This window comes from Diceros bicornis, chromosome 16 (assembly GCF_020826845.1).
Source record: "Diceros bicornis minor isolate mBicDic1 chromosome 16, mDicBic1.mat.cur, whole genome shotgun sequence".
Taxonomy (NCBI): domain Eukaryota; kingdom Metazoa; phylum Chordata; class Mammalia; order Perissodactyla; family Rhinocerotidae; genus Diceros; species Diceros bicornis.
Genome location: NC_080755.1, coordinates 11,478,571 through 11,502,635, shown reverse-complemented (window position 1 = coordinate 11,502,635; position 24,065 = coordinate 11,478,571). Strand labels below are relative to the sequence as shown.

At 43.8% G+C, this 24,065-nt stretch overlaps 2 protein-coding genes across 5 annotated transcripts in view; both read left to right on the top strand.

Annotated features, from left to right (window-relative positions):
• The window catches only part of GNAL (G protein subunit alpha L), a 142,107-nt gene that overhangs the window by 111,050 nt on the left and 6,992 nt on the right, over positions 1–24,065 (top strand). For all 4 annotated transcript variants that reach the window (XM_058556785.1, XM_058556788.1, XM_058556784.1 and 1 more), the window contains exons 6-11: positions 10,916–10,970; positions 12,483–12,556; positions 13,113–13,171; positions 13,535–13,655; positions 15,898–16,028; positions 18,482–18,549. In XM_058556785.1, coding sequence (XP_058412768.1) covers positions 10,916–10,970; positions 12,483–12,556; positions 13,113–13,171; positions 13,535–13,655; positions 15,898–16,028; positions 18,482–18,549 — 508 coding nt within the window. The remainder of the gene's footprint in view (positions 1–10,915; positions 10,971–12,482; positions 12,557–13,112; positions 13,172–13,534; positions 13,656–15,897; positions 16,029–18,481; positions 18,550–24,065) is intronic.
• CHMP1B (charged multivesicular body protein 1B) lies at positions 2,403–3,902 on the top strand. The gene has a single exon (XM_058556795.1). The coding sequence runs from the start codon at positions 2,513–2,515 to the stop codon at positions 3,110–3,112; it is 600 nt and encodes a 199-aa protein (XP_058412778.1). The 5' UTR covers positions 2,403–2,512; the 3' UTR covers positions 3,113–3,902.

Genomic DNA, 24,065 nt, shown 5'->3' with positions numbered 1-24,065 from the left:
GAGCTTGGGGAGGAGGGGCAGCTGCCAAAGGTGAGGTCAGCCTTCTCTTCTGCGCTCTGGTCTGCCCTGCTGTCTGCAGATACGGCTTCTGCAACTCTACCCCATTCTCTAGACTGACCAGCCTAGAGAGGAGACCTGCCATCAGTCAATGAATGTCAGTCCATGAATGTAGCTTCAGGGGATGTTAACTTCTTTTAGCAACCTTGCTTTATCTACCTTGCAGTCAATGCGACTCCTCAGTCTTCTCAAAAGAACAACTGCTAAGTCACCTTCGTCATTGAAGCCGGAGATGATTGGTCTTTTATTCTTGTTAACTTATTGGACTCCCCATTGTTTTATTACTGGTCCCTGCTATATCCATGGAATCCTATTTCTAACACTTAGCAGATGCGTGGTCTCGGGCCAGTTGCTCAGCTCTCTGTGCTTCAGTTACCTTACCTGTAGGTAAGGTAACGTGTTAATAGCGACGTGTTAATAGTATCTACTTCATAGTGTTTGTAAGGATGAGATGAGTTAACGGAACAGAACAACGCCTGGCACATCAGTACTTAATAAATGTTAGTTGTCATTGTTCTCATCATCTGTCAGTTTCTCCTGATTATATTCCAAACCCTCTCACCTAAGTAGAATTTGTCATTAAGCAAACTGTGGAACATGGTCAAAGAACCAGCTTACAAACTGCAAGGAACCCAAAAGTTGGGGAGTGAGCAGAGAAGTGGGTGTAGGCCCTCTATCCCCACTTCAAACAGATTTCTTCCCTATTATTGGTTTTTTCTAGAAACGTCTAATATGAAGAGTTAGGGAAAAAAAGTAATCTTAGCTAAGCTGCTAACTAGGGTAATGTCCTAGCCCCTCTCAGCCACAATTCAATTCAGCAAAGCCTTATGGGATTCAGTACCTACAGTGTGCTGAGTGCTTGCTGGCTTCCATGAGGGGAAAAAGAGTAAGACTGTCCTCTGCCTCCACGTGATTCCTAATATCATAGGTGACCTGCACCCACAGACCCCCCTGCCAGGAGGTAGGCCCCGTGTGCTGGGACAGAGGTGCAGAGTACAGTGGCTGCACAGAGGCAGGGGGTCCTGAGAGGCTGCATGGAGAAGTTGGCTTTTGGGGAGGGGCAGGATCTCTATAGGCAGAGCAGTGTACGCAGAGCAAGGAGCATCGAGCCTCATTCTCCACATTGATCAAATGACACAAATGATGGTTGACTTCCATGCTTCCGTCTGGTTTGCCTGGCACGTAGGGGAGAGAAAGGGAAGGAAGGGTGAAGACCCAGTATGCTGCATAGAATTCAGTCTTCATGCCCAGGTTTTGGAGCAAGAGAGTGATATCATCAGAGCTGTGTTCTAGGAGGATGCATGTGACACCAGCTCTCCTTTAATCTGTGTGCAAGACCACTGGCAAGTTATCCCTGGAGGCCCAAAGGGATGTAAGGCTCTGGATTAAAATGAGCTCTAAACAGAATTAGCTCTCAGTATTCATTTTCAACCTAGCTCCTTAGGGCAGGTTGGGCGTTCTTATATTTTGTTATTGCTTATCTGAGGAATCTTTCTAAAAGACAAAAGCTACAGCACACATTGCTGCCATCTGAAAGCCTGCGTTTAAAAGGGTATAATACATAGTGACAGTTTTGATGTATCCCAGTGGGTGTGGGTCCCAGTACTTCACCATTCTCTGCCTGTGTAATTTAAAAATGACAGTTTAGCCTGTCAAACTTAAATGTGAGTGAAGTTCCTTGGATATTTATAAAACATCAAATAGAATTGTGCCAGCAGAAAATGGGTCCTTTTATTACTACACCGTAGGATTTTGGGATGCTGGGTGCTGGCAACTCACCCGGGAGCTGAATGTGGTGGTCCACGGTTTTGAAGGTAGTCTCACCCATTGCAATAAAAGGACGTCACAAGACTCCCTCCCAAATTGTAGTAAGATTGAGACGCAGGCCAATGATACAGCTCTTGTTTTGTTTTGCTTTTTAATGCATTAATGATCCACGATTTCAGGTTCCTCTGACAAAGTGGAAGTTAACCATGCAAATAATGAAAGCTTTAAGTCTGCAGACCTAGTTGACGGTTCGCTGGTTTTCAGCCCTCTGGCCACACACCGTAAGCCTGCCACGTTGGATATATTTTACGTGTAGCTCTAGACATAGCCTGTCCTCTTCAGTAGATATATTCCTAAGAAGCGTGTCTGGACAGTAATTTCTCTGAATTTACTAATGGTTAAATACTTAAAACTCGGCGGAACTCGGCCTAGAGAGCGAGCGAGCCCCGCGGTCCTTGTCTCTGCCGTCTGGCCCGAGCCCCGCCTCAGGGGCGTCCCCCCGGCGCCGGCCGTCCCGCGGGCCCCGCCCGCCGGCGCCAGGCTTGACGTCACCGCCTGCGCCGCGCAGGTAGAAACAGGAAGTGGCACCAAAACAAAGGAGCGGCGGCCGGCAGCGGATCTACGTCTTTCGGCCTCTCTTCCGCGCGCCTCCCGGCCCTGGCCGCCGACCCCAAGGAGCCGTCTGACTATGTCCAACATGGAGAAACACCTGTTCAACCTAAAGTTCGCGGCCAAAGAACTGGGCAGGAGTGCCAAGAAATGCGACAAGGAGGAAAAGGCCGAGAAGGCCAAAATTAAAAAGGCCATTCAGAAGGGCAACATGGAAGTTGCGAGGATACACGCCGAAAATGCCATTCGCCAGAAGAACCAGGCGGTGAATTTCTTGAGAATGAGTGCGCGTGTCGATGCTGTGGCTGCCAGAGTCCAGACGGCGGTGACGATGGGCAAGGTGACCAAGTCGATGGCCGGTGTGGTTAAGTCGATGGATGCGACGCTGAAGACCATGAATCTGGAGAAGATCTCTGCTTTGATGGACAAATTCGAACACCAGTTTGAGACGCTGGACGTCCAGACGCAGCAAATGGAAGACACCATGAGCAGCACGACGACGCTGACCACTCCCCAGAACCAAGTGGATATGCTGCTCCAGGAAATGGCAGATGAGGCCGGCCTAGACCTCAACATGGAGCTGCCGCAGGGGCAGACCGGTTCTGTGTCCACGAGCGTGGCTTCGGCCGAGCAGGATGAACTCTCCCAGAGACTGGCCCGCCTGCGGGATCAAGTGTGACACAGAACCCACCCTGAGGTTTCCTGGCCGTAGCCTCCTTCTGAAATGCTCTCTGTATATTAGAAAGATACTATACACTAGAAACTCTGAACGTGCCAGAATGGTGAAATGCTCTTTACTTAAAATGCTTCTACCTGTGGGTTTACAGTGCTCTCCAGATACATTAAGAAATTTCAGGCTTTCTCCACTGTTAACTGGATTTTAAAGTTCTGTATAGCTTGTAATGATGTGTATTATTATAGCTGCCTGTTAACAGAACTAATTAATTTGGTGTATATGAATCTTTCTCAAAAATTTGGTCAAAACTCTAGTTCCCGTGTATTCAGTTTTCTACCCGAATTATCAAAATTGGTTATTTTTTTTTAATTTAGTGTAATTGATAATATCTAGAATTGACAGGTGGTGCATAAAAATTGAAGAGAGGAGAATGATTACTTAGATTGATTACAGGGCTGGCACACCTCATTCAGCTTATTTAATGGACCGAGTTATTTCTTTGTATCTTTTGTTTTTGCCGTCAAATCGAGACTACAGTTGACCATTAATTTGCTCTCGTAACTTACACTAAAATTACCTTAGGATATTCTTGCGTAATACTCTTACTGTTCTATAAATTTTTCGTGTGGTAGTTGTCTTATAACTGGAAAAAAATGCCACATAACTTCCATTTATTAAAGGAAAAAATTAAGTTTGTTCATTTATATTTTTATTTACTGAAGAGTTTTTAAAAACACAAGGTTAAACATATGACAGTTTCTTTCAAATGGAATTCTCTAACATGTTTCTAGTTATTTTCCTATTTCAATACTTTAATTAGACTTCTGATAAAGTATGTTAATTAGCATGGCAGTCATATTACTCACTCTTAACATTGCCAAAGAACTGTTGATTGGTTTAAGAAAACCCTGGGACTGTGTGTTTGTAGGTTTTGTTTTGATTTTAACAAAAATAGAAATGACATTAGAACCGCATTTTAAGTTTTGATGATTTGCATGTATTATTTTGTCTTAAAGCAACAACTCTTTAAAAACCTTGGAAATATAAGGTGGAATGTTTTACCTAGCCGTGCAAATAACTTAAATATACATGCAGCGAGCTGGAAGTCTGGGAAGAACAACAGATGCAGGATTGGACAGCAGGCTTGGCACTCTAAGGCTAGAGCCCAGCTGTGCTGCCTTCCATCTTTCTGGAATGGCAGTGTGTATTCTGTGGCTGAAAAGTAAAGCCTGTAGCCACCACTTTCTCATAGCCTTGAAACATGGAGAACAGCGACTTGCTTTTGCCTTGGCAATTATAGTAATATAAGTTAAATACTTAAGGATATTTTAAATTCTCCCTTTCCTTCACTGGAAGATTTCTCCATAAGAGAATTCCAGTGTTTCAGAAAATAATTATAGGGACTCTTCCAAGCCTTTTGGAAGATTCATAACCAAGTCTTCACCATTATAACATGTTTTCCAGTGTGAGTGAGTGTGTTTAAGGAAAAAAAAAAAGGAAGAAGTGTATGTAGATGAGGACTGATCCTCATATTTAAGTGTGTTTATATCTGACTGGATGTTGGTCTGAAGTCTTCCGTAAGGGACACCTGTCAATTGTCTGCCCCACATATTTGTAGAACTCGCCCCTTTTGGTGTCTCAGCCACATGGTTGCACAGAGGCAGCTGTGTGTGAGTCCAGCATGAGTTGTAATCCCTCTTTAGAGTGGAAAAAATAATTACAACTTAAAAAATAGCTTAATGTTGAATCCTTTGGTAAATTGAAGATCCTTTTATAGTGCAAATATTCCCAACAAAATTAATATATTTTGTGAGATTAAACAAATGCTTGAACTTTCTTAAAATAAGTTCATTTCAAACTATATGAATGTACATTTTTATGAACCATAAAACATTATTTTCAAAAGCATATCAGGCCCATGAATTATTTCCTCATTTTTGCAGTTGATGAAATGCTGAAATGTAAACCACAGAAGTTTGTCAAATAAATCATTTTAAACTGCATGTTGTTGCATATGAGTGCGAATCCTGTTTAAAAAGCTATTTAAGAAAAAAGAATTCAGAGGTAGATTTGGTTCAGAAAGCATGATATTTTTACAGACTCACCCTTACCACCTGAATTTCTGTTTGGTTAGCATGAATTTTCATGCATGTTTCTAGAAGCCCTAGCTACCCTAGCTATTACTTCTTTACTATAACAGTTGCTTCGTGGCAACAAGATTCTTCTTCATAATGAAGCTTCTCTGGGCTAAATACAAATATAATTTACAAAAGGATCCAACTCAAACATATCAAGGAAATAGTTGATCTATGCAACTACTCGTACAATTTTTACTCTTATTTCTCCTTTTTATATTTCTGCCTTCAAATGCACAATTTCTAACATGGATTTAGAATAAACTTAGTTTATTTTATGAACTGTTTAGTGTATTTCAGTTCAGATGATATGTGCACTATCGGAGAACTTCTAACTAAAGCTGTTTATTCCTGAAGGGTTGTTAATGCATGTGTGCGCCTTTTAGATGCAGGCATGCTCTGAGGCTTAGGCACTGTGTGCCTACCCTGCTGTCTTTGATTTGTGAAGGAGCCACCTAAAATAAGCACCAGTCTGATAACCTTATTAACTGAACAGAGTCTCAGAGTCAGCCAGACAATCTCACATTGTAAAGCAGAAGTGAGGGAACTTATGTTCTAGATTCCTCCTCTGCAATACACACAGCACCCTCTTGGAGGCGTCTGTAGCCAAAATCCGAAGCTTCAGACCTTTGGTATTATTGGCAAAAAAGCTACACGCCAGTGGACGTTGAACAAACTGGTGAGCAGGCCCTTGTAATTTTTTTTTTCCTTTTAATCAACTGACTGGAATTAGCTAAATGCCTGCCTGGTTTACCTAGATTCGTTTTCGTACAACTAGGTGGGAAGTTCCGTATGGAGCAGGACCAGACACTTGTCTGTCTCCGTCACAGTTACTGGGCCTGGTGTGGTACCCAGCTCAGGTGGTTCCTGGTAGTGTCTCTGGCATGAATGCACACCTCCCTGGGGTGCTGTCACTCGTGATCATGCCGAGAGCTCTCTAACGACAGCGTACACCGTGGGTAAAGTAGGTGCAGGGGGCACTCGGCCAGAGCCCCGTTGTGTATCCTCAGAAGCACTTTGTCTTTTCCTTCATAGCATTTCTCCAAATTGAAACGTTTGGTCCTGCTCTCCAGGTTTATATGTCCTCCCTCCCTCCTGAATAGTGTCAGGACAAACAATTCAGCAGTGTTTATTCAGAATGGCTGAATACAGTAAAAGATTTAGACTAAGTATGGCGGGTGCTGGCTATCTAGGGCTTCCTTCTAGAAAAAAAAGACACGCTTCTGCCTTAAATGGTGCTCAATACAGTTAGGTAGACAAGGCATACACATAAAGAGAAAAATGGAACCAAGTGTATACGGTTGTAAAAAGGTCATCAGTGCACTTTACACACTGTGTATTTTATACCCCAACTTTTAAAAAAGGAGTAAATCACAATATAAGGTGTATACCGTGACAATCAAATCATCAAACAGTAAATCTACATGGGGAACAGGATTTCAGGGTTTGTGGTGGTTAGAATTGGCTTCATGGGAGAGGTAGGGTTTAATCTGGGGCTTCAAAGAAAAAAAAAAGAGTGGGAATTACACAGAGGTCTGAGAGGCCAAAAAATACATGGAGATTTGACTGGGTTGGAGGGTTTGCCATCAAAAAGATGACGAAAAGATGGGACAGATTGCGAAGGGCTTGGAGGCCAGATTACACATGTGAACTTTACCCTGAGGAAAGGAGCAGGAGAGGAGTCACCAGAAACTATATTGTCCGGGTAAAGGGGATCAGAGCCTGGAGTAGGGTGGCAGTGAGAACGGAGAGGGAGGGCACAGTGCTTCTCACGCTGTGATGTGCACGTGGGTCACCGATGCACTCGGGGACATGGTTCAGCTGCACGTCCTGATTCCCAAGGTCTGCAGATGCTGCTGCTGCTGGTTTGAGGATCCCCTCCCAGGTAGCAGGGAGCACAGCCTGGCTGCACTGGGCGGGGACGGGACACTGCCTGGTGCTTTGTCACTGTGTGGGTAAATTTCAGTAACACACTGAGAAAAGTGTTTTGCTTGCCTTGCTACATTTTACACAAAAGAGATAATTTTAACTACATTTTAATTAAATTTAGTTGGTGCATTTTCTCAGATCCAGTTGTTTAAAGGCATTTAACCAAATAGTTTCCGTCTTTTCATGATCCCTTGTCCCTCTCTTCGTGATTAACTCCACGGCCAAGAACTCAGTGACTTTTGACTGCCTTTAGTGGGGTCGCAGACAGCAGATGAGAGAGAATCCAGAAATCACTATTTTGTGCCAATAGCAAGCAGAAGCGGGATCTAAATGATGAGAATAAAAATGCTTCTACAAACATGAATATCCTCAGCTGTAGCAGAAAACAATGAAAAAAACCCCGCTAAACTGGTTTTTAACTACTTTGTTTGTAGTGTTGATAATGAGGTTGTTTTTTACAGTTGTCATTTAGTATTGTCTTGCAACTCTGTGCCTAATGTGAGTGAATGGTCTGCAAGAGGGATTCTTCTATCTGGTTAATTTTTCAGCTTAGCAGGCAGTGGCATATTTAAGAAGACAATGTTACTAACCCTTTAAAACGTAGTCATGTGAAATTCTGTGTATGATTTGGAAGACTCTTTTAAAACTCATCTCTATATATCTTATCTTGGGAGCCCCAATTTGACGTACTTCTACAATATGCAGGGAAATATGCTGATTGAACCAAAGATTAAGGCAAAAGGCTGACAGAAATCTACTACTATAGATTTTTATTTTATTCCTTTATCCCTTAGAGAATCTTTCAAAGAACTGGGGGACACATTTACATTCAGGGGGGAATTTTCACATTTTATTTTCATTGCACAAACTTGAAATCCAAGAACTCAGAATACCATTCAGCATCAGTAACAATTCAGAAGATACTTTTGGAAATGTTCGTTGATGCCTCTCAGGTCTCACTGAAAGGGTTAGTATCAGAGCTGGAAGGAATTCTGAATATCCATCCTGGAGATTAGGGATGGAAAAGAACTTGACATCACCTTTGTCATTGGCATCTCAGAACCACTTATTTTATAATAAGTGTTCAGGAAGGTACTCCCACCACATCCTTCGGAAGGCAGTCTTTAATCACATCTATCAAGACCTTTTGATGTATTTTTTTAACCACATTTCATTGTTTCTACTTATGCTCGTTATTAACCATCTGAATAAATTCGCCCACCTCCCTCCACCCTATCTGCATCCTGTTTGAAATTGTTTGCTTCCTAAACCCTCACTTAGCCAAAGGCTTCATACTTAGTTGAATTTTCAGTTCCTTCCAGCCCTTTCAATCAGAGATGACTGGGTTCTGTATCATATGCTCAGTATTGTAGGTCCCCTGCCAAGACGACAGACCATTTCTGAATCAGATTATTGTAGCCACGGGTGGGGAGAACCGGGGAGCAGCTCATCTCCCCACGGAGACCTGCCTGGTTGTCTGGGCTACAGTCCAGAGCTCCCTTTCCAGGAGCAGAAGCCTCCCTCACTTCATCACAGAGTCTCTTTGCTCCTCTTCCGCTAGATACTCAGGAACCCAGTGTGTGCTTCCGAGCACTCTCCACTCCACCAAATTCAAGGCCAGCAGGGACTGAGCCAAACTGCGTTGTGGTTTTCAAACCAGGCCTCAGGCCAAGGGGCCTCCCTCCTGGGGCCTCCCGTGTTTCTCCAGCTCCCAGGCGGCCCCTCCTGTGGCACTTCCAGGGTTGTCTGCACTCTTGTCCTAACTCCTTCTCAGGTACCAGCTCTGTACCCTGGGCCAATTCCCCCACCTTCTGGTACATGGCAGCACCTACCCGGGGTCATAGTGCCTGCTCCAGAGAGGCTGCAGGCAGATTGGGGTCCCTTTGGCTGCTCAGTGGCCCCGCCACCTGGCCATAGCCCCGCAGTCCTTCTCCAGAGCAGTTTACTTTCTTTGACAACTCCCATGGCAGGCAGTGCAGTCAGATGCCACCCTCCACAGCCACCTTCCCCTTGGGTGGGACTGGCCCTGTTTTCCAGCTGAAATGACCTCATTCCTGAGGCTGCCCCCACCACTTCCTGAAAGGGCATCCCTTACACCAGCAGATCCATCTTGCCCCTTCCTACATTCTGCTTGTGGCTTACCTGCTATGGAGGTGCCCCCTGTGGCAGCTCTGATGTAGGTCTCGGTTCTGGAGCAGCTGGGCCTTGTGCCATATCAAGGGTGTATGGATGGAGGGCTGCCAAATTGTCACGGCAGCACTGGGACACCCTCTCGGCCTCCAGGGGCTATTTTTAGCCTTCTAGTAGGAAAGAGTTAAGATGGCCAAGGGAATTATGTGCCCTTCCTGTATCTTGGCCTCCCTCCTGCTGGTGCTGAAAGTGACTTGAGGGCGCACAGCACAGGCTGGTGGGGGGAGTGTGTGGAGATGGGGAGGTGACACTTCCTCTATGCTCTGCAAAATCCCCACAAGCACAGGGACTTAGAGGAAGGCCCAGTCGTTGCTCTACTTCAGCTCTCCAGTGATGGAACCCAAACCATCCCGCGGTGAACAGGCAGGGAAGTTGGGCCGCTGTCCCTCGAGTCTAGGTGACGTTCACTCTCTTCAGTGCCAGAGCCTCACTCCGGCCACGCGGACACCCACGGCCAGGAGAGCCTGGGCCCTGAGAGCCCTCCCTCTCCTCACACGCCCTCCCCCATTCTGAAGCCCCGCTGCTCCCTCTCTCTCCGGAGGTGGTCCTTGGCTCACCAGTTCACCAGCCCCCGTCTCGTCCTGTGTCTTGAAAATCACGGTGTCCGTTGTGGGCTGAGCCTCTCAGCCCCTTCTCGCTTCCCTCCTCCAGCTGTGGGCGGAGGAGGCGAGCAGACATCCGTTCATCGGGCCAATATTCAGGGGCCTAACCTGCGCTGGGTGCTCCGGCGCCTGGGCCAACAAAGCAAAGACCTGCCCTAAAGGTCTCACATTTTGGAGGAAGATACAGATAATAAACAGACAAACAAACAAATGTAAAACGTGTCGGGCCGTGGTGAGTGCTCTGCAGAAGAATAAAGCAAGGTTGGCATGGAGATAGACACGGGAGCTATTTTAGATCAGGCGGCCAGGGAGGCCTCTCTTAGGGGAGGCGAGGGGCGTCTCAGCCGGGGGAGGGAGGGAGAGCCAGTGCCCAGGGCGTGCGTCGCGTGTTCCCCCACATGCGGCTACCATGTGATTTCTTCTCCTTCCGCTTCCTTCTCCCTCCCGCTAGTTGGTAACCTGTCAGGCTGCCCAGCTCATCTTACACTCAGAGCCTCCGCCGGGTGTGCACAACAGATTAAACCCGCTTACACACGCGCGCACACACACGTCACTTCTGGATCTTATTAGGAACTTACTACGCCTAAAGGAATGTCCCTCGCCTCTTATTTTGTATCGACATTGCGGCATTGCCTTCTGCTAGCTTAGCCTTGGGAGGACCCCCCCTGCCCCTTCCGCTTTCTGTGTAGCCCCTCACGCCCAACCCTGCGGCAGTGGGCAAGAGGGAGGAGGGACGGCAGAGGTAAAAAAGAAAAAAGAATGCGGTCTTAGCCCCTCAGGAATGTTGTGCTATCTAGGCAGACACACATTCAGGAAAGAAATTGGGCACTTTCTCAGTCTCTGCCTGTCCCTGTCCTCCTGTGCGTGTGTGAATATCCCAGTACTTCCCCCACAGCCCAGGAGGAAGTCCGCAGGGAACACTTCTGAGCTCGTGCTGGCTTTCTTTTCAGCTTCCTGGAAAGAATCGACAGCGTCAGCTTGGTGGACTACACACCCACAGACCAGGTATGTGAAGGCAGAGCCTGCGACCGTCCGGGAAACCTGTGACGTTAGAAGAACTGCCAGTATTGTTCAGTGGTTATTTTCAAATAGATTAAGGAAAAAGTCCTTAAAACAACTACTTCTTGCAAATTGTTCATGCTGTCCCTGCTGTGCACGTGGTTTGTTTACCACACCCTGTAATTTGTCCCTGACTTAGCTCTCTAAAACTTACTAGATTTCTAAATTTCCAATATCGAAATAATTTTATCTGTAGAATAGCAATATGCAGTTCCTGTTTCTCTTGGAGCTGCCAACAGAAAACTAAACCTTTGCTTCTCCAGCTTCATAAACTGTGCCCAGTCTGCTCTTGGCCCTGGTCTGGGTCACATACCACAAGCACACTGTCCGGGTGTGACCTGGAGTGTCTCCTTTGGGTTGAGCCCGAGAAAAGTGCCCCACTGCGCATTTGTAAGTAGCAGAGAGAGACCGTCTATGCCCCCCCACCCCCCGCCCAACCTTCGACCCTCAGGCATCTGCAGAGACTTGGAGAACCCTGAATTGCTCAGCTGAGGAGCCCCCCCAGACGCCTCTAGAGCTAGTGAACTCCGAGGAAGTTAGGGGGGCTCCGCTCAAACTGCTTCTCCAACACTCCCCCAGTGTCTGTGTCCCCTGGAAGGCCTTGACCGTGGGCCCCTCCTGGAGGCTGTCTCTTCTCTGCCTCCCCTGGAGGTCTGAGCTCCTCTCTCTCCCCCGAAGTCAGTCTCTCTGAGGCTGACTCCAAGAGCTCAAAATTATCTGACAGAGCAATCGAGCTTTCCTAGTCTTGAGTCAATCCCTCCACGCTGTCCTAAACACTTCTCCTCAGGCTAAGAGGGGAGGACCACTTCCCATCTTCCAGAATTACTGCAGAGTGGCTGCTTCATTAACATCATAATGGATTTGGTGATGAGAAAAAAATGCCCCTGACATCTGACAAATGTACAAGAGTTGTCAGCTGTGTATGGCTGTATGGCTTTCTCATCCCCTCAGGACTGCATTGTCTTTTAGAGAGAATAGAAACATGCAGGGAAGAGAGAGTAAATTTAAAAGCAACCAGCATCCAGTCCAAAAAGTCTATGACTCATGAATGCAAAGTTATGCTTCCTTTGGTTTGTCACCAAATAGTTCTGAACCCGGAGCCGGCAGCTCTCAGTTGTAGCCAAAGAGCCGGCGGGGTCTCTCCTCAGAGCGCTAAGCATGTGATTTGGTTGTCAGGTGCATGGCAGTCAGGGGGAGACATCCATGAGTGATAAAAAAAAAAATTCCTAAAGAAAATAAAAGCACAGGTCTCAAGTCTCCAAGACCAAACTAATACATTAATTGTGACTTTCTCTGAGGAGTGAGACAGAGCATTTGTCTGAGTTTTTAATTATTACTGTTTCTTGTATGACAGAAGAAATTGCTGTTTGAAAAGCTCGGTTATTATGGTTGCATCCAGGGCTTTCCTTCTGAAGAACAATGATGTCACTTGCTTTGCTTCTCTCTTCTCGCTCCCAGGACCTTCTCAGATGCAGAGTTCTGACGTCGGGGATTTTTGAGACACGATTCCAAGTGGACAAAGTAAACTTTCAGTAAGTGTGTTGTTGAGAGCATGGCCTGCTGCGGAGGTGTGGGCAGGAAGCCTTGTTGCCTGCTGGGGCCCTAAGGGGCACCAGGGGGCCCAGCCTATGGTCCACGGGCACTGGGGATGGAGGGAGCGGGATCCTGAATATGCATCACTGCCCTTTCGGATGAGTAAATCCAGGCTATGTGGTCCTAAAGTACAGGCAAGGAGTTTAGGGAAGAGAGAAATCTGAGAGCCGGAGATGCCTGAGAAGGTGAGAAAGATCCGGTGCCATTTGGGTAGGTGGAGAGAAACTGCAGCTGAGAGAAGCCACTCAGGGAGAGGGCACTGCGCAGGCTCCCTGAGAAGAGGGGCTGAGCCCCCTGGTGACCACAGGCGAGGGCTGTGAACCCAAGGAGGAACTGGGTGTGGACGCCCAGGCCGGGAGAGATGGTGCACAACCTTGGGGCTGGGCCCGAGCATAATGCCGAGGGCCCAGATGGGTAGCAAAGGAGAAAAGCACAGGAGTGTACAGTTGCTTCCTCGCTTCCCCAAATAACTGTCGTCCTGTTGTTCTTCCACAGCATGTTTGATGTCGGTGGCCAGAGGGACGAGAGAAGAAAATGGATCCAGTGCTTTAATGGTGACTTCTATGCTCTCTCAAGAAAATGGGGATGAATTCTCACGCTCACTCCTGCTACTATGTTTCAGTAGCTTTGAATTAGATCATCTATAAAATGCCTTAGATATGAACCTCATAAATAGAGAATTTAAGCATCCCGAATTTACATTTATCGTTTACTAGTATGGGTAGACCCCTGGTCAGGTGCATTACTGAAACAACCAGTTATACACACTGTGCTTATTTTAGTCATTCTTATAATCACAGGATGAAAATTTCTCAGTGGAAATGAGTACCCATTGGATACTGAGTAGCCATCTATAACCCCACAATGACCGTCTGTCTAACTAACATGCTTCTCTTTTTCCCTCTTCTCCCACCAAGACGTCACTGCTATCATCTACGTGGCGGCCTGCAGTAGCTACAACATGGTGATTCGGGAAGACAACAACACCAACAGGCTGAGAGAGTCCCTGGACCTTTTTGAGAGCATCTGGAACAACAGGTTATACAAATAATAAATTCAGTCTCACCACTGGATTGCTAATTTTCTTTCATTAAAAATACCACTTAGTGTATATATATATGTGTGTGTGTGTGTGTGTTGAAAGAGCATATTTTACTTAATATATTTCTGTACAATAGGAATGTTTTGCCAAGGAAAAAACTTAAGAATTGTTTTTATCCTATGTACTTAAAATGCTTGAATATTGTCAGAAACCACAAAGCATGTTTGAACTTTTCCAGAAAAATTAAATTACAATTGGGGGAAAAAAAACAGGAGTTTATATGTTAAAAGCAAAACCTCTGCCAACTTAATTTAGTTTGACATTTTGCATGTTCTCTTTACCAAACTAGAAACAAACACTGAATCATAATTAACTGATATAATTAGAAAAAAGTGCTACCCAAGGATGACATGCTTAATGATATATTTGCACAGTGGTGTACTATGACGGGTATGTGTGAAAGAAGACTACAGCCAGGAAGAAGTGTGTAGCATTAGTCAATATAATACCCGATGAGATAACCCCCCCCCCAAAAAAGGTACCACTTAGCTCACTTTCATTTTTATTCTCCAGATATATTCATTCTTTCCTTACTGATAAATCCAGAACCATGAGAAGTATCTCCTTTAGTTGATCTAATGTATAGACACACTTAACATGGGAGCATTCCTTGATGGGGCTCTGATTGTGCTTTGTCAAGAAAATTTAAATCTCTGTTTTGAAAGCATAAGATTATATCTAGGGTTCAAAATTGGTTTTGTTTGGTTTTTAAAATTTAGAAAGTACCGGTTTTAAACATCCACAAATGACTAGGTGATCTCTAAGGTCCTTATAGTGCGAAAGCGCAGCGTAATCACGTCTGAGACTGCTGGTATCGCAGAGGGGCAGGTGGGGTGGTTTTAGGAAAGAATAGCCAGCAAACACACACACACACAAAATATGTACAGATAGAGTTAAAAATCAAAGTTTCTTCTGAAATATTTAGGAGGAAATATCACCAAGGAGGACAGGAAACATAAGTTGACTTTGCAAAAGGTTTGGATTATCAAAAAAGTATTTCTCTATCAAGTGTTCAACAACAGTTCTCAGTTTTATAGTATTAAGACAGTTAATGGGAAAAAAAGTGTGTCAGGAAATACTGGGTATACAGAGGACTACTTTGGAGTCACTAAAAATGTATATATATTTATGTGTGTGTATACACACATATGTACACACAGATATATATACACACACAAATATATATACAGTCACATGGGGAAATGACCACAATATTGTTAAATGAAAAAGCAGATTTAAAAACACCATGATCTTAGTTTTATAAATATGTGTCAAGATAGAAAAAAAAACCTGGAAGTAAAAACATAAAAATTCTAGTAGTAATTGTCTCTGGGTGTAATTACATTTGATTTTTTTCTGTGTATTTTTCTATAATTAAAGATTCATTTTTACAAGGATTGTGTATTTTATAACTAGAAGAAACAGTAAGGCCATTTCCATTTGGGAGGAAAAGGGATTGTGGTTCTAATTCATAGTAAGGGTCCTGTGCACTAATCATCAGCTCGATTCCTATGAAGTAATAAAATGTCCAAGGCTTTGCTGATCTGCACAGCTGAACTCGTCTTAAGCCAGTTCTCAGTTCTGTTGAATGAAACTCAGAGTGAACTCTCCATCCTTCACCTTCACCGTCGCTTCACCCCTCCCTTCAACTTGTGCAGTGCAGTGATCTAGAGCTAGATCTGATTAACCTCCTGCTGCACATCTGGAGAACCTCCGACCTGTTCAGAGATGGCGGAGGAAGAACCAAGCCAGCCACAAATTACATTCTGTGCCGTTAGCTACTGAGTCATGTGCTTTGTTATTGTTGTTGTTAATGCTTTAGCTTCTTTTAGTTTTCTGACCCTTTATTAGTAAACTACACCACAAAAATCCAAGTGTATTTATTACAGAAGTAAACCTTCACTTTGGTACCAGTGAATTTATATCCCCAGTGGAGTTTAATTGGAAAGCACTGCACTGCCAGATCAGCTGCCTCCTGTGTTTACTTGTTTGTCATGTAACAAGGTCTTGCTTGCAGATGGAGTAGGGACCCGAGATATTGGTCTATCAAATAATTCTAAATCCTGTACATTGTCAGGAAGATGGCAATGTTGTCCTTTTCACTGGATACCTCCTACGCTAGAGGTACTTTCGCATACTAGTTGATGTGAAATTTGTGCATTTACTTCTCTTTTTCAGGTGGTTACGGACCATCTCTATCATCTTGTTCTTGAATAAACAGGATATGCTGGCAGAAAAAGTCTTGGCGGGGAAATCAAAAATTGAAGATTATTTCCCAGAGTATGCAAATTATACTGTTCCTGAAGATGGTAAGATTTCAAAACAAGTTTATCCCAGTTAAGGAAAAGAATTAGTTGTTCTTTCAGTAGCCTTGTAACTATAATTCAAACAGTCCTGATGAATCTAGGAAATTCGATTAATTTAAATCAATTCTCTTGGCTACTGCCCCATCATAGAGTACTAAAATGTCCATTTAGGATTCCATTTGTAAACATTTCAGAGCTTGACTTTCCATGCAAACTGTGCAGCAGGAGAAAGGGCAGTTTGGGGTTTGAATATGTCATTTGCTAGGTAAGTTCTGCCTCTTGGTGCCTCAGTTGGGTCTGTTGTAAATGGGCCCCGTGTCAGCGCTTTACATCCACCCTCACGCTGAACCCTCACAGTAACCCTACGTGGGAGGTTCCGTTATTCTCATGTTTTCCTGTAGAAAGTGAGGCTGAGAGAGGTAAGGTCTCTCCTTCAAGATCACTTAAGTGGAGGCTGTGAAGGCAAGGCAGTCTTTGGACCCTTTATTCCCGAGCCTTCGCTTTCAGCCACGATGTTTACATCTCTTGTCTCCAGCAATGACTTTGGCTACAATATTGGTGATTTCCATCAGGCTGACCAGCCACCCCGGGCCTCCAGAGACTGCAGGGGTTCCTGGGACTTTGGACTTTCAGTGCTAGAGCCAGAAGTCCTGTCCCTGGCAAAAGTGAAGAGTTAGTAACCCCATTTCCAATCCCTGCTCTTCAGTTCTGAGTATAGACTGGGCCACCAGAGTCTTGTAGGAGGGATTTGTTTACGGCAAAATAACACCACTTCTCAAAATTTGAATCCCAAACTAGATAAAGCAGAATGAAAAGGACTTTCCTAGAAACTTCAGTTAAGAAGTTGAGAGGGCCAGCCCCGTGGCTTAGTGGTTAAGTGCGCGCGCTCCACTGCTAGTGGCCCGGGTTCGGATCCCGGGCGTGCACCGACGCACCGCTTCTCCGGCCGTGCTGAGGCCGCGTCCCACATACAGCAACTAGAAGGATGTGCAGCTATGATGTACAACTATCTACTGGGGCTTTGGGGGAAAAATAAATAAATAAATTTATAAAAAAAAAAAAAGAAGTTGAGAAAATTCATCACCATCTCTGCACTAACCTCAGCCAGCCTGGTGGTGTGCTTTCCAAGGCTAAGATAGTGGGCCGCCTGCCTAAGGGCAATCATCAGAGCACCACTTGTGTTGCCCTCTCTGTTGCTGGATTACCAGTCTCTCAGCAAGCCGGGTCTTCTTTAACTTTCCCAGTAACCAGTCCCCGACATCCCCTCATACCCGTCCAGTCAGTACTCAGCTCTGTGGAGCTTACCTCCAAAATGCCCACTATGACATGCTCTTCCTTCTTTCCCTCCTCATGGCCTTGGTCCTGGCCCTCCTTTCCCTCATATCAGCTATGGATCTGGTCAATGTACCTCCCTGCCCAGGCTCCCTGATTCTGGTCACCCAACTTTCCAGAACATTCTCTGAGCTTCTGCCAAAGTCATCTTTTTGAAACACAAACACAACCCTGCTTATACTCCCTACCAACAACGGCTTCATCTCACCATAAGTTGAGGCCAAACCTAGCCTGGCCAGGAAATACTAAAAGCTATCCTCCCCGACTACTGTCAGTGGATACTGAGATCCCCCCACACTCGGTGGATCCTGTGCTCCTCCTCCCACAACCGCAGCAGATCCTGTGCTTGCCCCCTCCTCAATGGATCCCAGATGCTCAGTGGTTGCTGTGCTCCTCTCTCTCTCCCATCTGCGTAGCAGGCACCTGCCCTGGGCTGAGCTTGGCAGGTCTCCAGGTCACTCCTGACTCAGCACCTGCGGGGCTCCCCATCCCTGCTCCATGTGAGTGATGATGTAGTCACAATAGTTGCAGCAGAGGAGGAAGAGTTTGGAGCCTAGACTTTAGGAAAATAGATTTCATGGAATCACAGAAAATATAGACTGATCCCATGAACTTACAATCTCTGTGGGAAGAAGTCTCAGGAAGGGCCTAGGGTCAGAGTAGTCACTACAGTTGATTTCAGTTAGGGGCTGCAAATGCCTGAGTCTGTGGGAGGAACCGGGAAGAGAGGGTTTCCCTAAGAACAAGGCTGAAGGAATGAGCACAGCCACTCCTGAACCACCGCCCTGGGCCTGGCGCCCGGCTCCTGGGAAGCGGCCGAGTCCTCCTCCTCGGGAGAGATCTGAAGGTGAAGCCAGTGTGGGGATGGTCAGTGTTTAGGAAGATGCTCTCATTTTATTTGAGTGGAAGTTATCCCCCTACACCACCAAAAAAAAGTTTTATCAGAGCTATAACTGTTAAAATGAGTTGAGAGAAGAGAGGAATGAAAGTTTCATTTTAGGTTTTTGGCCTGCCATCCATGTGTTTCAATGCTGAGTCCAACTTTGTGATTCCTTTTATATTTTCCATAGAGTTGTATCTTTGTTTCACATCACTTACATAAATTCCACTTGTAATTTCTGCAGCAACACCAGATGCGGGAGAAGACCCCAAAGTTACAAGAGCCAAGTTCTTTATCCGGGATCTGTTCTTGGTAAGCGATTTTATTAACCTTTGTTCTCCTACCACCTTGGAGTTACATTGTTCTTTGTAATTTGAAAATTACTTACCCTTTCATGATCTCATTTCTTCTCCCCTAAAATTATGAGAGATGAGAGAAGGCATTGTTACTTCATCTCCTAGCTGAGCACACTGAGGTTCAGAGAGGTTAGACTTCTCACCTCAGGTCACACAGTTTCCAAGCAAGGACAGCGAGCGCCGTGCTCTTCCCATGTGCACAAGGCCTCCAAGAATGGCGCTGAGAGGAACGGGACCCTGTTCTTTATTGTATTTTCTAAGAAGGAAAAGAGTCCTTCTGCAGGGTCTGAAACACCAGCACCCACACCGGGCTCTAACTCTTCCTCCATTCAACACTAAGAGACTAACGGTTGACGTGCAAGTGGACCTGCTCAAATTCAGACATTTCCCTTCTTTTTTCCTCTTTATTTTGAGATGATTTTAAACTTACATAAAAAGTGAAAGAATCATACAAATAACTCCCATCTACTCATCACCCAAATGGACCAACTGGTCAAATTTTGCCACATTTGCTTTATCTATCTAATGTTTTTCTTTTGAATAACTACAGCGTGTTATGAGTTTTCCTAGCTTGAAACTAGTAAATGCCAAGACATACCCGAGGGCATGTTGCCGGTCATACCCGAACAGCCCTTGGCACATGTCGACTCTGTGCTCCTGGAGAAGTGGGACTCTTAGGCCAGTCTGCAGCAGGGATGGCCCATAATCTGCCGGGCGCTTCCATGGGACCAGATCCTCAGGAATCCCTTTCTCTACCCTCTTCCCACTACGCCCCCTGTGGATTGCCTCTTGAATCCTACACTGAGTTAGAAAGTAACAAGGATAAGAAACCAAGTCCCCAAAGTGAGTTTTGAGGAACAGGAGTCCCCGGGAAGTTCCCGGGTAGCACCGGGAAAGGGCTCTGTAGTGAATAAACCTGGAAGAGGCTGTGTAAGTAAAGTGAGAGGGTCCCCATCCTCAGACTGCTCAGGACCTGTGCTCTGCTGATGTGCACTGTGAATCTCTTCAGTAAGGGAAATGAGCTTGTGGTAAATCAAGGGCTCTCTTTTTTGAGAAGCAGTTTACAAGACCATAAAATATAAAAACATAAGCAGTGTTCCACAAAATGCTGTTCTAATGAGAACTAGAAATTAACAAAGTGTGCAAATCAGGCATTTAGATAAAGACTAGAAAGAGAGCTGCACTCTCCCCAAAATGAATGGGCATGCCTCCACCATTCAGACCTTGGGCAGAAACCTTTTATTCTCTAACAGTGGACAAAACCTGGTTTATATGCAGTTTGCAAATCGGGGAAATAAAGGCATGGGGGTATTGATGTACATTTTTTATTGTGGAATTTGTCTGGGCCTGTCTGAGAAGTTTTGTGTTGGCACCCGTAACCTCAGATTTAGAAGGCAGCCAGGGCAGGTGGCAGAATTGGTTATTTATCAGTATTTAGTCTGGACAGGAGCAAACCTTGGGTGAAACAATAACTTTGGTAATACAGGGCCCCAAGAGGGGGATTAGGAATGAAGGGTACAGATGGAGCAGGAGAGGTAGTGGGAGGCCCTGTCTGTGAGAAGGGGATAGGTGGGTTTGGGCACAGAAGGGAGAGGGCACAGTGAGAACTTCTCTGGGAGAAAGGGCTTGTGCCATCTGAGCTTCTCCTTAGATGTCATCACAGAGGAGGTGCTGACCACCAGGAGGTTTGTCCCAGACCAGGTCACTTCTTCCCGTGATGGGGAGGCAAGAACCATCCCCAGAGCACAAGGAACTTAGACTAGAGGAGCCAGGAGGAGGAAGGGCCAGGTGGTCAGCCCCCAGCGTCCCACCAGTCACCGTCAACCAGTCCTGTCCCTCAAACTGGAAACCACCAGCAAGCCTGAGCCCAGACCTGGGCCCGAGTCTCCTCCAGGGCCAGTGAGGCCCAACCGTTTTTTTTCCCATTGTGATCTTCAAGTAAATTCTTTGGCTTTCTTTTCCATTCACTCATTCATTCATTCATTTATTTATTTATCCCTTTATCTCTTTATTTTTATTGTGGTAACATTGGCTTATAACATTATATAAATTTCAGGTGTACATCATTATATTTTTATTTCTTTGTGGACTGCATCATGTTCACCACCCAAAGACTACCATCCATCACCATACACATGTGCCCAGTCACCTATTCTACTCTGCTCCCTCCCCCCTTCCCCTCTGGTAACCACCAGTCTAATCTCTGTGTCTATGTGTTTGTTTGTTGTTGTTGTTCTTATTTTCTACTTATGAGTGAAATCATATGGTATTTGACTTTCTCCATCTGACTTATTTCACTTAGCATAATACCCTCAAGGTCCATCCATGTTGTTGTAAATGGCAAGATTTCATCTTTTTTTATAGCTGAGTTGTAGTCCATTGTGCATATATACCACATCTTCTTTATCCATTCACCCATTAATGGGCACTTGGGTTGTTTCCAAGTCTTGGCTATTGTGAATAATGCTGTGTGAACATAAGGGGTGTATATATCTCTATGTATCAGTGTTTTCATGTTCTTTGGATAAATACCCAGTAGTGGAATAGCTGGATCATATGGTAGTTCTATTCTTAATTTTTTGAGAAATCTCCATACTGTTTTCCATAGTGGCTGCACCAGTTTACATTCCCACCTGCAGTGTATGCGAGTTCCCTTTTCTCCACATCCTCTCCAACACTTGTTATTTCTTGTCTTGTTAATTATAGCCATTCTGATGGGTGTGAGGTGATATCTCATTGTAGTTTTGATTTGCATTTCCCTAATAATTAGTGATGTTGAACATCTTTTCTTGTGCCTGTTGGCCAGCTGTATACCTTCTTTGGAAAAATGTCTAAGATCTTTTGCCCGTTTTTTAATTGGGTTGTTTCTTTGTTGTTCAGATGTATGAGTTCTTTATATTTTTTGATATATTAACCCCTTATCAGATAAACGGTTTGAAAATATCTTCTCTCAATTGTTAGGTTGTATTTTCATTTTGTTGATGGTTTGTTTTGCCCTGCAGAAGCTTTTTAGTGTGATGCAGTCCCATTTGTTTATTTTTTCTTTTGTTTCCCTTGCCTGGTGAAACATGGTATTCAAAAAGATGCTGCTAAGACCGATGTTGAAGAGCATACTGCCTATATTTTCTCCTAGAAGTTTTATGGCTTCAGGTCTTACATTCAAATCTTTAATTCATTTTGAGTTAATTTTTGTGTACAGTGTAAGATAATGGTCTACTCTCATTCTTTTGCATATGGCTGTCCAGTTTTCCCAACACCGTTTACTGAGGAGACTTTCCTTTCTCCATTGCATGTTCTTGGCTCCCTTGTCAAAAGTTAGCTGTCCATAGATGTGTGGTTTATTTCTTGGTTCTCGATTCTGTTCCATTGATCTGTGTGCCTGTTTTTGCGCCAGTACCATGCTGTTTTGATTACTATAGCTTTGTAGTATATTTTGAAATCAGGGAGTGTGATACTTCCAGCTTTGTTCTTTTTTCTCAGGATTGCTTTGGCTATTCGGGGTCTTTTCTTGTTCCATATAAATTTTAGGATTCTTTGTTCTATTTCTGTGAAAAATGTTGTTGAGACTTTGATAGGCTTTAGGAAGTATGGACATTTTAACTATGTTAATTCTTCCAATCCATGAGCATGGAATATTTTGCATTTCTTTGTGTCTTTGATTTCTTTCAGCAGTGTTTTATAGTTTTCAGTGTACAGATCTTTCACCTCTTTGGTTAAATTTATTCCTAGGTATTTTATTCTTTTTGTTGCAATTGTAAATGGGATTGTATTCTTAATTTCTCTTTCTGCTACTTCGTTGTTAGTATATAGAAATGCAACTGATTTTTGTATGTTGATTTTGTATTCTGTAACTTTACTGTATTCATTTGTTATTTCTAATAGTTTTTTGGTGGACTTTTTAGGGTTTTCTATATATAAAATCATATCATCTGCAAATGGTGACAGTTTTACTTCTTCCTTTCAAATTTGGATCCCTTTTATTTCTTTTTCTTCCCTGATTGCTCTGGCTAGGACTTTCAATGCTATGTTAAATAAGAGTAGCGAGAGTGGGCATCCTTGTCAGGTTTCTGTTCTTAAAGGGATAGCTTTCAGTTTTTCACCATTGAGTACGATATTAGCTGTGGATTTGTCATATATGGCCTTTATTATGTTGAGGTACTTTCCTTCTATACCAATTTTATTCAGAGTTTTTATCATAAATGGATGCTGTATCTTGTCAAAGGCTATCTCTGCATCCATTGAGATGATCATGTGATTTTTATTCTTCATTTTGTTAATGTTGTGTATCACGATTGATTTGCAGATGTTGAACCATCCCTGCATCCCTGTAATAAATCCCACTTGATCATGGTGTATGATCTTTTTAATGTATTACTGTATTCGATTTGCTAGTATTTTGTTGAGGATTTTTGCATCCATGTTCATCAGTGTTAGTGGCCTGTAATTTTCTTTTTTGTGTTGTCCTTGTCTGGTTTTGGTATCAGGGTAATATTGGCCTCATAGAATGAGTTAGGAAGCTTCCCCTCCTCTTCAATTTTTTGGAAGAGTTTGAGAAGAATAGGTATTAAGTCTTCTTTGAATGTTTGGTAGAATTCATCAGGGAAGCCGTCTGGTCCTGGACTTTTGTTTTGCAGGAGGTTTTTAATTAACCGTTTTGATCTCCTTACTGGTGATTGGTCTATTCAAATTCTCTATTTCTTCTTGATTCAGTTTTGAAAGGTTGTATGATTCTAAGAATTTATCCTAGATAAATTCTAAGATTCTAATCTATCCTAGATTCTAAGAATTTTTTCTAGATTATCCAATTTGTTGGCATATAGCTTTTTGTAGTATTCTCTTATAATCTTTTGTATTTCTGAGGTGTCCATTGTAATTTCTCCTCTTTCATTTCTGATTTTACTTATTTGAGCCTTCTCTTTTTTTCTTGATGAGTCTAGCTAAAGGTTCATCAATTTTGTTTCTCTTTTCAAAGAACCAGCTCTTAGTTTCATTGATTTTTTTCTATTTTTTTTTTAGTGTCTATTTCATTTATTTCCACTCTGATTTTTATTATTTCCTCTCTTCTACTGATTTGGAGCTTTGTTCTTCTGTTTCTAATTCCTTTAGGTGCACTGTTAGATTGTTTATTTGAGATTTTTCTTGTTTGTTGAGGTAGGCCTGTATTGCTATGAACTTCCCTCTTAGAATCACTTTTGCTGTATCCCATAAATTTTGGCATGTTGTATTTTCATTTGTCTCCAGGTTTTGATTTCTCCTTTGATTTCTGCATTGACCCAATAGTTGTTCAGTAGCATTTTGTTTAATCTCCATATATTTGTGGCTTTTCCAGTTTTCTTCTTGTAACTGATTTCTAGTTTCATACCATTGTGGTCTGAAAAGATGCTTGGTATTATTTCAACCTTCTTAAATTTATTGAGACTTGTTTTGTGGCCTAATATGTGATCCATCCTGGACAATGTTCCATGTGCATTC

Excerpts from the sequence above, each read along its gene's own strand:
- CHMP1B (XM_058556795.1), top strand. The coding sequence starts at position 2,513 with ATGTCCAACATGGAGAAACACCTGTTCAACCTAAAGTTCGCGGCCAAA.